Genomic DNA, 15,623 nt, shown 5'->3' with positions numbered 1-15,623 from the left:
ATACAATATGTATAAAATATTAAAAAAGGTACCTTTGTTAAAATGTAATAATATTAAAATATAATAATAATATATTATATTATTTATTAGTATAATATTATGTTAACAAATAATTTAAATAAATATTAACAAATACTAAAATTACCTATTATGAATTCAAAACTTCAAATAATAATAATATTATTATAACAATTATTTGTTTACTTATTTTGACCATTATTACTAATAATTCAATATAATATATTATTATTATTAAATACTAATAAGATTTTGAATAATTTACATCATTTATATTATCATTATCACCAACTCCATAGTCATCATTTACAAAAGTATTATCATTATTGACTACACTTAAATTGTCTAATTCAGGGGTGTATTCTGGGTCTTTGTCGCTATCATAAATATCTGAACCACTATCCTCAATGCAAAATAAACCCTGTAGTTAAAAAATCAATATAATAATAATATAATTTATAAGCATATTATTATTATTACCTAAGTATAACAAAATACATTTTTATAATATTTTAGTTATATTAATATTACCTGATCTGGTTTTGGGATATTGCAATTGTTATTAATCTCATCATCCTCATGCTCATCGGGATCACTACTGATATTCCCATAAACATAGGTATTGAGTATGCTATCACAGTCTGAATCGCTAAAGTCTATATTAATATCCTATTGTACCTAATTGGTTCTTCATCGACTCTTTAGTATAACTAGTTAGCTTGTAAGCTACTTACAATTAAATATTAATTACAAAATATTAATAATTGACATCACTATAATATTTGTGATATGAGATAGGCCGTTTTTCGCGGGAAATATTTGTTATCAAAAGTCGTATCTAAACATACATCTGTTTTCGTTGGTAATCACATAATCGGTGCACTGTTTTTCTAAGGTCTTTGGATAGTAAAGAAAATTATTCTTTAATCGAATACGGTCGTAACTCGAAAATGAAAAAAAGTGAGATACGACCTTTTTTGCTGCGGCAGGCGATATTATGTTTGTGCATCGACGCGTCGCTGTTATCAATAATAACTTTTAAGCAATTAACATTAACATGCTGTAATTTGATATTTTTATATTCATTATTTTCAATATTGCTTTCTCTTTTTTCCGCTTTTGCCGATTGAGGGAAGCGTATTATACCTTTCGTGGTATTCTCGTTTCTTGTGATTTCTCGTTCGTGTTGGTCGATTGAACATGAGTAACGCTCCTGAAAAAGATTTGGCCAGTCTGGAGCAGCAGGTAAGACGAACTGCATTTCATAATACATTTTTTTTAAACATTTTTAAATAATTAAATCTATAATCCGGAAAAAGTAATATATTAATTATGACGTGGACAATGTATGTAATATGTGCAATAGACAGTAGTTTTGACGCTAATTTTTAGTCTGTACCATGATGAAATCTAAAAGTATTGTTCATCGGGACATTGAAATAACAGTTACCAATTGATATGTACAGTAATATCTTGGTAATCCGGCAGATAACGAAACGCTGGATTATTTGAAGTTCATAAATAAAAACATTTTTACTTATTGCAAAACCTGAATCCTTTCAACATTTTAAATGAACACGTACCTAATACAACACATTAACTAACCAATACACAATACACACATCAACGTTAACGGAATAAAAACTAAATGTCTAATCGATTAATTCAAAATTAAATCTATTAGTTTTATCATTCATGATAATAAACTTATGATTATTATAGCAAAAAAAAAAAAATAGCCAGATTACTGGACTCGATTATCGAGAGTCTACTGTAATTGTTGGAAAGATGTCATCTGTGTCCAATTTATTACATTATACACAAATAAAAAACAGATAATAATGATTTATCTGTTTATTTTTTTTATTTGTTGTAGTTGGCTGCTCCAGACTTGCAAAATACATATGCAAAAAAACAAGGTAAGTTTTGGTATTTAATGCAATTATTATGACATAATATATTAGACATTTTAATTTTTGTGATTATTTATCTGGCTGCAAGACTGTATATATATTTTTTATTTGTGTTAATATAAATACAAATATCTTAATCAAATTATTCTAGTATCTGACGATAACTATTTACTGATGAATATTTTATTAGTGTATTTCCATGTTAGTATTCTGACATAGCTACCAATCAGGTTAGGCAGACAAACCTTTGGCTTCAATTTTCGTTAAGCATTATAATTTCAATAACTTATAATAAAAAAAAACCTTTCATAAAAGAATTACAATTTCAAATACTTGAAAAATATTTAAATCACAACTTGCTCTCAAAAATAAAAATAAAAAAGTTTTCTTAAATAATTTTATTACAGCACTAGCCTCCAAGCACATAATTCATTTTTATATTTTGTGATATAATTACACAATGTCTATTAAAATAATACCTAACCTGTCTATAACATTTGTAAATTGTACTTGCTTAATGTCAATTTAAATCGATTTATGTTTTTGGTATTTGGTTATTGTATTATTGATTAACTAATTAAAAAAAAAAATTATTTAAAGAAAACTTCTATCAGTAAATAGCTTAGAAATGTTGTTATATGTAAATTAGTTCTATGGCCTATTCATTTGATAATATATTTCTTTAGTTCATAAATGTATTTATTTCTTTGTAGTTATAATAATATGACTAATTATGAATTTATAACAATGATAGATACAATACTTTATTCAACATCTATAATACATATATTGTAATATTGTATTGTAACAATTTTTACGTTTTATTATAGACACTTAACTCCATAAAAAAATGGTCTATATTATAATTCTTAAATTTTAAGTATTCAAAAATTTTAAATTCATTTAAATAAAAATTAAAAACAATAGGTAAATAAGTTGTTAAAGTAATATAGGTCTTAATTAATAATATATTGATTATTATATAGGATCTACTTCTGTTCTCAAAAGTAAGAAAACGGAAACCAAAAAGAATGAAAGAGCCCCAAAACCGCAAAAGTCTGTTGAAGACAATAGTAAACAACAAGGAAAGTTTGTGGAATTACCGGGAGCTGAAATGGGAAAGGTTGTTGTTAGATTTCCTCCAGAAGCAAGCGGGTTAGTGCCTATGTGTTATGTATATTTTCATATTATATGCTTTATAGTTAATTTAATATTAATAATACATTGTTTTCAGATATTTGCATATTGGTCATGCAAAAGCTGCTCTATTAAATCAACACTATCAATTGGCTTTTAATGGCTGTCTTATAATGCGTTTTGATGATACAAATCCAGCAAAGGAGAAGGAAGATTTTGAGAAGGTAAAAGAAAATAATATACATGTTACATCAAATTCAATATCTTCTTATTTTTACTAATTTGTCTGGTTTGCCTTTTTTTTTTGTCTATTTTAAAACAAATATTAAAATAAAAACCATATATTAAATAATGAGTTATGAGATTTAATCATAAATATTTTACTTTGTTTAAGGTTATTAGAAGATGTTGATATGTTAAAAATTAAACCCGATACTTTTACATATACTTCTGATCATTTTGATAAAATGTTAGATATATGTGAGAATGGAATGTTGAAAGAAGGCTTAGCTTATGTGGATGACACGGATGGAGATAAAATACGTTTGGAACGCGAGCAAAGAATAGATTCAATAAATCGAAACAACTGTAAGTCTTATGATTTAAATCTATTTAAAAATTATAAAAAATATAAAGAACTCAAATATTTAATAATTAAGTACCTTACAGAGTTTTGAATTAAAGTTAATGTCTTGGTTATTATAAACAATAGCATTGACTAAATATCACAGGCGTGCACATTGAAATGACTTGTAAGGATATACACACACTTGAAGTTTTTTTTTTTTAGTACCTATATACAAACCAAAAAATGGGTCAAAAAAGACTTAAATAATTTTCTAAAAACTGCTACGAAACTGCTGGAATTTGGAAGTTTCATTAAATTATAATACATGATAACTTTCCGTTATTGTATGTTTTATTTATAATTTTTTTAGTATTTTTACTTTTTATAAGAGTTGGGACAGTATAAAGGAGTGGGTGGTAAAAAAAAAATAGCCAAATCTGCTATTTAAAAGTCTGTGCACGCCAATTCTAAAAGTCTTGGCTATTAATTTAATTATAATATAATAGTCTATAATAGTCCAACTTTATCAGAAAGTTTGTTATTGGAGCGTATTGTTTGGATTCCGACTATGTTATGCAATTTTTAAAATTAATTTACTCACATTTCAGCAATTGAGAAGAACCTAGAATTGTGGAAACAAATGGTTTTAGGTACAGAAATTGGTCTTAAGTGTTGTGTTCGGGCTAAAATTGATATGCAATCTGCAAATGGATGTTTGCGAGATCCAACAATATATCGTTGCAAGCCTGAACACCATCCTAGAATTGGTGATAAATATAAGTAAGGATATTAAAACATATTATTTTATAGAATCAATGTAATAATAATAAGTTTATTACCATCAAATAAGATTACAAATAGTATTAGCCTAAGCTGAAGTTTAAAAATTGATGGATCTCCTCAAAAGCCGATGGCTGTGCTAGAGGAGAGAGTTCACAAACGTAATTAATGGTTAGATATAGATTTTAACGTAAGAGAAAAAACAGAAAACAAAAAAACAGATATTAGATAGACTAAATAAAAGTAAAACAAGGAAAATTACAAAATCAGAGTATTAACATAATTTTTATAACTTAAGTAACTTTTAAAATTATTGATGTTTAAATTATGATCACAACAAAATTTTACAAACTTGAATTGAGGACATTGCTGTCCAAAAACAGTTCTAATTTTTGGTATAATGACATTTGAATTCAATTTTAGTCGGGTAGAATAATCATGGCTTGGAACAGCTATGTCCTCCTTAAAACTATACATTAATAAACAAATATTTTTAAAATATAAAGACTTAAGGTTTAATATATTTAACTCTTTATATAAACTCGAAGTTTGATGCATGCAAGGTATATTGAAAATGAATTTGAGCAGTGAATTAAGTGTTACTTCAAGGTTATAAAGATGTGTATGGTAAGTACCTCCCCAAAAAGAAATACCATATGAGATGATTGACTGCACAAGTGCAATGTAAGTTAACTTTTTAAGTTTATGATTTAATATGTGTTTGAGCGATTTGAATATATAAAACAATTTTTTAATCGTGTTATTAATATGGTTAATATGAATGTTCCATTTAAGGTTTTCATCAAAATAAACACCCAGATATTTTAATGAAGTTACCCGATTTAGTGTAACACAGTTGCATAAGATTGTTGGGTCGATGTTTTTACGGCAGCTGTGCGAATGGACCTTAATTATTTGATCATTATAAAAAGAAGTGTTTTTTATTCTAAAGTGAATATATTTAGTTTTTTCCATGTTAATTGCTAGAGAATTATTGTCAAACCAGTTTTTAACCATTGAACAACAATTCTCAGCTGTTTTAAATAAATCATTAATGTTACGATTATTTACTAAAATAACTGTGTCATCAGCAAAGCAGATCAGTTTAGCCTGTGTGGACAGATTGAGAAGGCCATTAATATAAATTATGAACAGTAACGGTCCAAGAACAGTACCCTGCGGTACTGAGCAATTTATGTTAGCAGAATCACTCGATTTATTATCAATTTTCACTCTTTGAGTCCTTCCTTTTAGGTAGGATTTAATTAATTTATAAGTAACACCTCGAATACCACATAAAAATAATTTTTTTAGTAATATTTCATGGTCAACCGAATCAAATGCTTTTTTTATATCCAGAAAAATACCAATTACATTTTGTTTATCATCAACATTATCATAAATAAATTTAGTAGTGTAATATAAAGCATTGCTAGTTGACATATTGCTCCTAAAGCCAAATTGGTTCTTATGAAAAAAATTATGCTTATCCAAAAATTCAACAATCCTAATCTTTAGACATTTTTCAAATAATTTGGATATAGTAAGAGTTAGACTTATAGGTCGATAGTTAGAACATTTATTTCTTTCACCTTTTTTATAAATTGGAATAACAATAAATTGTTTCTTTAAATGAACTAGGAAATTCACCCTTATTAATGCAAATGTTGAATAAAAAAGATAAAGGGAGAGAGATAGACTTGGCCGTAATTTTTAAAACAGTATTTGTTAAAGTGTTATTACAAAAGGAGTTAAAATTTTTGCATTTATTAATTAAATTGACAATTTCAGATGGTTCAATTGGTCTTAAAAAAATTGAGTTATAGATGAAACAGTTTTTATTTAGTTCATGAAACGGAACTTTATTAAAATAACCATTTTTAATATTCATAGATATATCAGCCCCAACATTAGAGAAGAACGTATTAAACTGTTGCACAATATCTTTTTTATCAGTTAATTTAGTACCATCATTATCTAAAATATTAGGAACTATTATTTTGTTATTTTTTTTAATACCAGCTGCATCTTTGATTAGATTCCACACTTTAGAGTTATTACCAGCAAGATTAATGCGATATTCATAATAAAGATTCCTAGCCAATTTGATTAAATTATTTAATAAATTTCTATAATTTGTATATTTTTGTTTAAGAATAGTATTAAATGGTTGTTTACGTAATTTATTATATAGTTTTTCTCTATTTCTAATTGAAGTGATAAGCCCTTTTGTAATCCATTGCTTGATTTTTTTATTTTTGTTTTTATATTCATTGTTTAATAAAGTACTAGAGGAAGATAAAATAAGTCTATTAATTGTTAAATTAAATTCCTCAACGGCAGAATCAGCGTTATTAGTTTCATATAGTCTACTCCAATTTTCACTGGTAATTAAAAAGTTAAGACGTTTCCAATTTATCCGTCTTCGTTCTATTAATTGGTGATCATTGGTATTAGATTTACAGTTTGACTTTTCAAGAGTGATAATTGTACTAAAATGATCGCTAATACTAGTTTTAAGAATATACGCTTTTAATGCGTCCGAATCAGTATTTTGACTATCATTAAGGTTAAAATAATTATTTATGAAAATGTGATCAATACATGTTTTAGAGTTATCTGTAATTCTAGTGAAATCATTTATAGCAGAAGTATAACCAAATTTTGCTAGAGTGTTCACATATGAATTAGATTCACTTGAATCATTAAATAAATTGATATTAATATCACCACATAAAATATGATCACCTATAAAGTTCTCATTTAGCAGATATTCACCTAATGAGGTAATAAATTGATCTTTATTATGGCATTGTGACCTATAAATCCCAGTAACAGTAAAATTATAATCATTTTTATTGACAGTTAGTTTAATCGAATTACAATTATTTATAGATTGTATTTCAACACTATCTAATCTACAATTATTGCTCACTAGGACGGATACCCCGTCACAATGGTTGATTATACCTAACGAGTGAAAAACTTGATAGTTTTTGATTGGTATATTATATTCTTCTTTCAACCAAGTCTCACAAAGTACAATAACATCGAATTCATTTTCAATACTTTCAAGTAACATTATTAATTCATGAATGTGTGCTTTATAACTTCTAATATTCATAGAGAAAATATTTATAGAATTACTACTTAAACTAATATCATTTATAGATTCAACTGATACTGTTTTTATATAGTTAATACTATTTACACTATTAAATAAATTGTTTAAATTAAACCTATCCATAGTATTATAGGTTGATATGTTTTAACAACAACCTAATATAGTTAAATTATAATTAAAGAAAAGACAAATAAAATAATATAGAATAAAAAATAATAAGTTTTAGTTTATAGTCGACCATAAACAATCAACTTTTTTTATAGTATCGATATTCTGTAATTGTGATAACGAACTTACTCTAACGCCAGTATCACCATCGGATTTTTTTAAGAACACACCACTTTGATTTGTCCAAACATATTTGAAATGATAGATAGCTGCAAGTTGTTTTGTCATCCAAAGCAATTTTCTATTGTCAGTTGATAGTTGATGATTTAGGAAAATTTTACGGTCCGTAAACGAAGTGTGAATTTGATTGGCAGTAATTGGACTTGTCTTCAACTTTGATTTAAATGCAGATAATATTGCTTCCTTTTAATTTTTGTCATTGAAACCAATAATAATTCTATCAGTATCATTACTTTTGGACTTAATGCGTTATATTTTACTAATATCTACTTCTTTTATTTCAATATCTAATAGTTTGGTTAACTTTGAAGTAATATCAAATAAAGATTCATTAGCCGTTTTAGGTATATTCATAATATCTAGGTTATTTATTAATTTAAACTGCTCAGCAGTATTATAGCTAGATTTTAAATAATCAATTTCATTTTGCATTTTAGTAAATTTATTTTCAATTTCTTGAATTTTAATAGTATTTTGCTTAACATTAGTAACTAAACTATCAATCTTTAAAGAGAAATCGTCAATTTTATTAGAACAAAAGGTCATCGATTCTTGTAATCCATTAAATGAAATAATCAATTTATCAAGATTTTCGAGTTTAGTTAAAATTGTTTTAATTGACGACTGAATACTGCAAAGATCAGTTATTGTTTCAGGTTCAATATTAGTATCTGACTTATCTGTTTTCTTACGTATAGTTAAGTTTTGAGATCGAAGGCAGCTGTCACATTTCCAAAACCTTTTATCAGTTCCCAATCTATTATAATTGGAAATAGAAACAAGTTTAGTGCATTGCGGATGGAAGCAAGATTTACACTCAGCGCACGATATATTTTTGCTCGGCGAAACAACTTTATCGCACTGAATGCACGACATAACGATAACGAACAGACAACCTTTCTGTATGACCGTTGGAATTGAACTAAATGTGATCTATTCAATTATCATAAGATCATAAGTAAAGACCGGATTTATATGCGCTTAAAATCTTGAAAATGAGATGCTTCTGTGCTCTATTATTTCATCAAAATAATCTTTTATATGCAAAAATATTCTTTTTCATAAAAATGTATTAAACACTGAAAAAACAAATAAAAGTAATAGTTATATTTAATCTATAATATGGTGATATACTGCCATACTGGTGTACCTATATTTAACTGTTGTAAATTGTAACACAAACTTATGAATTCAAGAAATAATAATACTAAAATAAAAAATAATTCTATATAGTTCATTAACAGAATAACATTATGTGAATTAAGTGAATTACTTAATATAACTTGTAGTGTTCCCCAAGGTACAGTACTCGGTCCTCTTTTATTCATTATTTTTTTAAATGATCTTTTAAAAATACAAAATAATACTAATATTGAATTATTCAGTTTTGCTGACGACACAGCTATATTAGTTACTAACAAATCAATTGATAATTTATTTAGTGAATCAAATAAAGTCCTAAATAATGTGTATTATTGGTTCTGTAAAAATAAATTAAAATTGAATTTATCTAAATTTCAATTTATTTGTTTTTTGAAATAAATTCATCTATTATTCTTATAAATTACAATTTAACTGTCTATTCATTGAAATGTATATCCAATTTTAATTGTTTATGCCCTTCAAATTGTATTAATATTGAAGAAGTACAATAAATAAAATATCTAGGATTAGTTTTAAATTATAAATTAAAATGGGATAAGCATATTATTTCAATTAACAATAAATTACGCACATTTTTCTTATTTTCAAAGAAACTAGTTATCTATTTAATAATTCCTATAAAAGAAATATATATTTAACTTTGATTCAATCTTTTTATTCATATGATATATCTATTTGGGGAGGAACTTTTTATAATAATTAAATAAACTTAATATTACTATAAATTGTATCATACAATTTTTATTAAATCTACCTATTTTAACTAGTACAACAATAATATTTAAAGAACTAAATGTGAAAAATCTGAATGCTGCAATATTGTATTTTCATTTGTATAATTAGATCTAAAACCTGTTGCAAAAATATAATTCATTATAATTATAATTAAAATCAGTAAAACTAAAAAAAAAATGGTAAATGTAATATATTTATTTGAAATTCTTATTTCTTTAATTTACAAATTAGTATTTATATTTTGTTTAATTATTGTTCATTAATATGTTGTTTATGTATGAATTACATATATTTGAATAATTATTATTTATGTTCTTTTAGGGTATATCCAACTTATGACTTTGCTTGTCCTATTGTGGATAGTTTTGAAGGTGTTACTCATTGTTTACGTACCACAGAGTATACTGATCGCGATGCTCAATATTATTGGTTTTGTGATGCATTAAAGCTTGGTACTCGCAGCAATGAAACCCGACCTTATGTGTGGTCGTATTCAAGATTAAATATGACTAATACTGTTCTATCGAAAAGAAAGTTAACTTGGTTTGTTGAACAAGGCCACGTAGATGGAGGGTTAGTATAATTGATAAATATAAATACTTTAATAATTTACCTAGTATGTATATAATTAGTTTCTTTTATAGTTTACTAATTGAAATTACAGATAGGTTCTTAATTTTATTACAACATTTAATTATACATACATTTTTTTTTACGTTTAAGGGATGATCCACGAATGCCGACTGTCCGTGGTGTCTTCAGGAGAGGAATGCAGGTGGAAGCATTGAAACAATTCATAGTGGCCCAAGGATCTTCCAGAACTGTTACAGCTATGCAATGGGATAAAATTTGGTCATTGAACCGCAGTATCGTTGATTCAATAGCACCAAGGCATACTGCTTTGTTATTATCCAATTCAAATAAAGAAAATGTAGCATTATCTTATCCACCAGTTGAAGTTGTTGTAGAGAATGTTGAAAAACCATATAAAATTGACAATGTCCCTAAACATCCTAAAAATTCTCAATTAGGACTAAAGAATTGTGTCTGGGCCGCACCTAAAATTCTTATAGATTATAGTGATGCAGAGTTATTAGAAGCTGGACGAAGAGCAACATTTATTAACTGGGGAAATCTCCTGATAAACCGTAAAGAAAGGTAATACTTATTGATAGGAAATCATAATAACATATAGATCATTAATTGTATCTTTGCTTCTTTAGGAACCAAAATAATAATAAAATAGAGAGAATTCATGCAGTGTCTGATCTTGAAAACACAGATTTTAAATCTACAGTCAAAGTTACGTGGTTACCAAAAACCAATTATTCAGAATCTGAAGAAGTTTTGCCTATTCTGGTACCAGTTGTTTGTGTTTATTTTGATCACTTAATTAGTAAAGCAGTATTGGCCAAAGATGATGATTTCAAGCAATACTTAAATACAGAAAATAGTCGTTGGGAATTGCAAATGATAGGTGATTCAGAGTTGAAAGATTTAAAAAAAGGAGATGTGATTCAGTTACAACGTAGAGGTTATTTTATATGTGATTCTACATACCAGACATACAGGTAAGAATTAGTTATAGAAATTTTTTTGTCTTCAATGTTTGATAAAATAAATGATTTTTTGAAGCATTCACACGGGAAAAGAAACGCCACTAGTATTGTTTAACATACCTGATGGTCACACTAAATCAGCAACTCCAATAACTACCGTACCTTTACCAATCACCACAAGTAATATTAAGGTAATTAAAACTAATTATGCCTATATCAATAAAAAAAAAACTGTTCACCAATCATCAGCTTACCATAGTTTTTGATATACATGATGGATTTTTGGCATCATTTGCATAAACATAGTTTTCTTTGTTTTTTAAAATTATATTTTTGTCATCCAAATTTATGAATATCTATTTATTTTTTTTGTTCAATTTGTTTTATATTTCTATTACTCATATAAGTTTTTTTTTTAATTTTTCTATGTATTTTACTGGGAGTTTGGAAAACTGTTCATCAGTCAACATTTATTGAATAAAATATGTTAAGTGTTATTTTACGACCGTCTTATAACTTTTTTTTAAATTATTCACTGAAGTCTTAAAGCTAATTAAATTAATTAAAATAATTCAAACTCAGATTAACAAAATAGATAATAGAAAAATCAAAAACAATAAATAAATACAAATGAAGAAATATATTAAAACACAATCTATAAAATATATTATTTAATTTGAACATGAAAAATGAAACATTTTAGGATAAAAAATCGAAGAAAAAAGAGAATATTGCTGTGGCCACTACTAAAACTTCAGATAGTACAAACACCAAAAAAGTAACAAAATTAGGGTTGGAAGTTCTAAAGGTATCTGAAAACCTTGGAGAATGGTATTCTCAAGTGTTGGTTAAAGGCGAAATGATTGAATATTATGATGTAAGTGGATGTTACGTGCTCAGGCCTTGGGCTTACAGAATATGGGAATTAATACAAGAATGGTTCGATGCACGGATTAAGAGAAAGCCTCTTAATGTGCGGAATTATTATTTCCCAATGTTTGTATCACAAGGAGCATTAGAAAGAGAAAAAGAACATATTGCAGATTTTGCACCGGAGGTAATCCAAAAACATAGTATATGAAATAAGATAAATTTAACTCATATAATGAAATTAATGTCTTAATAGGTAGCTTGGGTTACCAAATCCGGTGAAACGGATTTAGCTGAACCTATTGCTATAAGACCAACTAGTGAGACTGGGATGTATCCAGCTTTTGCGAAATAGATTCAGTCGTACAGAGACTTGCCTTTGAAACTCAATCAATGGAACAGCGTTGTGGTGCATTATTTTTTTCCATTTAATTTATAAAATATTAGGGAGAATTTCTGTTTAAATTTATTTATTTATTTTAGAGGTGGGAATTCAAACACCCTCAACCCTTCTTGAGAACTAGAGAGTTTTTGTGGCAAGAGGGTCATAATGCGTATGCAACTAGAGAAGAAGCAGAACGTGATGTATTAATAACATTAGGTTAGTTGGAAAAAATTATTATAATTAATGATATTGTTGGTTGATTGTTGATTTGCGATATTTTTAGGTTATTATGAGTATGTATATAAGAATATGCTGGCAGTACCAGTGATAAAAGGTAAAAAAACTGAAAAAGAAAAGTTTGCTGGAGGAATATTTACTACTACTTGTGAAGCATATGTAGCATCTAGCGGTCGCGCAATTCAAGGTGCCACCTCACATTATCTGGGTACCAATTTTGCTAAAATGTTTGATGTTCATTTTGAACATCCAGACACACACGAGAAGTCATTTGTTCATCAGATTTCATTTGGAATGACAACTAGAACTATAGGTGTTATGGTAATGGTTCATGGTGATGACCGCGGGCTGGTTTTACCTCCACGCATAGCATCTATTCAAGTAAATATAGAGTTCTCAATAATTGATCATTAATTTCAAATTAGCTATCGGTTGCTGTTTTGTTAAACATATTACATTTAAATTTAGGTAATTATTGTACCATGTGGTGTAGGCGTTAGCACAGCAAACGAAGTCAAAGATAATTTGACTAGAACTTGTTTAGATGTATGTAACAGATTAAAAGGAGATAGTCTGATAGAAACTGATGATGAAAATGACAATAGCGTTATCCAACATCGTAATTCTTCCTTAATGATAAGAGTGGATACTGACTTGCGAGATAATTATTCACCTGGATGGAAGTTCAACCACTGGGAGTTGAAGGTATTTATTTATTAATTTTTGAATTATGTTTGATCTAAAATAGTTGTGATTGTAAAATTTGATTTTTAGGGGGTTCCATTGAGGTTAGAAATTGGACCAAAAGATTTGGATCGAAACCAAATGGTAGCTGTGCGGCGAGATAATGGAGATAAACTAACTATTCCCTTAGAGGGACGTCCAAATGATGGTGGAAACGACAAGATGGTTGTAAGAATAACCGAGTTATTGAATCAAATACAACAAGATATGTACAATAAAGCAGAACAGGAAATGAAAGAAAATGTTGTGATATGTCGTAAATGGTCAGAGTGTGCTGCGCAGTTAGCAGCAAAACGTTTATTATTGATACCGTTTTGTGGACGTCCTATTTGCGAGGATAACATCAAACGGGATACCACATTGTATGATAATATTATACACTCGTTAGTTTATAATTTACTATAATTTAATGTTTTTGTATTAATTATTTCGTAGGGACGATGGTACTGCAGATGTTGGTGCTTCGACAATGGGAGCAAAGTCGTTATGTGTGCCATTTGAACAGCCCAAGGGATCAGATATATTGAAATCCAATGACCAGTGTATACATCCAGAATGTGGGCAGCCAGCTGGGTCTTTCACCCTATTTGGCCGCAGTTATTAAATTAAGATGTTCGCTTAATGAAACTGAATAATTTTTGGTTTTATGATTAAAACACTTATGTTCATGATTAAATACAATACCATCATTTGTAAATTGTTTTTGTAATCAAACATTTTTTTTACCGTAAAACATGGTTTCGTAATTCAAATATGAAGCTGCAGTTAACAGTTAAAATACATATTATAAAAATTGTATAGGAGAATTTTTTTAATAACCGTAAAAAGCCTGATTTTCAATATCATACTCCGATTATACAATATTACATGGTAAATTTAAAATTAACTAGTTTTTTTACTTTTTATCGATTAATTATTTAATTAATTAATAAAAATTGAGCTTCTTATGATTATTTAAAAAATTTTACTCTACTATTGTATTTTAAAAATTTTATTATATGTATTTTTATTTTTTACTGTAAACTGCTTCAATAAACCGTATTACTTAAATTACAAAACCATGTTTTTATGCCATAGTTTGTCCACTATTGCGTCCTCTTAATTATTATGTCCATGTATTGCAATACTACAACCTATTATATTATAGATTTGTTTGTTTGAACGACTGGCAGGTAGCAACAAAATTATTGCCATTTCTCATCCCTAATCCAGCATACTGTTCATAACAGGGTAAATATTTTAGTGTTTCCTATAAGGCAAAGTTATAATTGTTCAATAAATGTAATACATTCGTCGCTATTTGCTGGTAGCGAGTATTAGGTGGATAGTAGTGATGGAACAGTTTTCATTCAAAGTTTATATCATCATAATTTGAACCACGGTATTAGAAGATGACGTCGGACAAATCCCCACCCTCCCGCCTATTTCATTATTTCCGCTTAATGAGGCAAAAACATTTCCCAATTTACCGCAAAAGCGCTGCCGGCTAGACTTATTTTGAGGTTAAGAACAATATTTATATGGCATTCGGGTTTATTTTTATGAACTATATTATTATATTATTTTATCCGACCATATAAACTAGTTGGTTTATAATATACTAGCTAGTTTATATGGTCGAAGGTTATTTTAAACTTGTATAATAGTATAATGCCATTACCTCAAAAAAAAGTCTGCAGGGCAGCGCTCAATTGAACAGCGGCCAAATTTTGAAATGGATTTACCTCACTAAGCGGAATGCTGATAATGTATAGTTGTCCGACCTTATCTTCTAAGACCGTGATTTGAACCAAGATATTTGAATCAAGACCACGGTTATCTACTCAGGTTGGAAGACGAGATAAGAATTGTGGCCCCTAAACGGTGTTTTCATGAACTAAAGCGCTAGTAGTCACGGGACCATAATAATAATAATATTATATTGTTGTGGACGGGAATTTACAAAATGTAAAACTTTTTCGTCATGTAAAAATTTAAATATTAATTGTAAACAAGGTTATAGAGTAATAAAATTGTGGAAGAGTTAGTGGGACAATCGCCC

At 27.6% G+C, this 15,623-nt stretch overlaps 2 protein-coding genes across 2 annotated transcripts; one reads left to right on the top strand and one right to left on the bottom strand.

Moving 5' to 3' along the window:
• Positions 1-259: 259 nt before the first annotated feature.
• On the bottom strand, positions 260-1,220 carry LOC132953815 (ciliogenesis-associated TTC17-interacting protein-like). The gene is made up of 4 exons (XM_061026152.1): positions 1,165-1,220; positions 867-961; positions 550-674; positions 260-439 (listed from the first exon to the last, which is right to left on the bottom strand). Exons 1-4 carry the CDS (start codon positions 1,218-1,220, stop codon positions 260-262), a joined length of 456 nt encoding a protein of 151 aa, XP_060882135.1.
• LOC132934624 (bifunctional glutamate/proline--tRNA ligase-like) lies at positions 1,136-14,279 on the top strand. Its single transcript, XM_061000953.1, is given in 17 exon segments — positions 1,136-1,263; positions 1,895-1,937; positions 2,918-3,086; positions 3,166-3,296; positions 3,465-3,656; positions 4,245-4,416; positions 10,109-10,360; positions 10,511-10,945; positions 11,011-11,358; positions 11,423-11,537; positions 12,050-12,403; positions 12,473-12,625; positions 12,700-12,817; positions 12,885-13,219; positions 13,307-13,543; positions 13,613-13,944; positions 14,018-14,279. Coding segments are annotated over 17 exon segments (3,600 nt in total). The 5' UTR covers positions 1,136-1,218; the 3' UTR covers positions 14,187-14,279.
• Positions 14,280-15,623: the final 1,344 nt, after the last annotated feature.

The sequence above is a fragment of the Metopolophium dirhodum genome, chromosome 1 (assembly GCF_019925205.1).
Source record: "Metopolophium dirhodum isolate CAU chromosome 1, ASM1992520v1, whole genome shotgun sequence".
Taxonomy (NCBI): Eukaryota; Metazoa; Arthropoda; class Insecta; order Hemiptera; family Aphididae; genus Metopolophium; species Metopolophium dirhodum.
This window is presented reverse-complemented; position numbering and strand designations above follow the sequence as displayed.

Excerpts from the sequence above, each read along its gene's own strand:
- LOC132953815 (XM_061026152.1), bottom strand. The coding sequence starts at position 1,220 with ATGTTCAATCGACCAACACGAACGAGAAATCACAAGAAACGAGAATAC. Across the intron at positions 962-1,164 it reads AAACGAGAATACCACGAAAG|TTACGACCGTATTCGATTAA; the intron begins GTATAATACGCT and ends TTCATTTTCGAG. Across the intron at positions 440-549 it reads ATATCCCAAAACCAGATCAG|GGTTTATTTTGCATTGAGGA; the intron begins GTAATATTAATA and ends TTTTAACTACAG.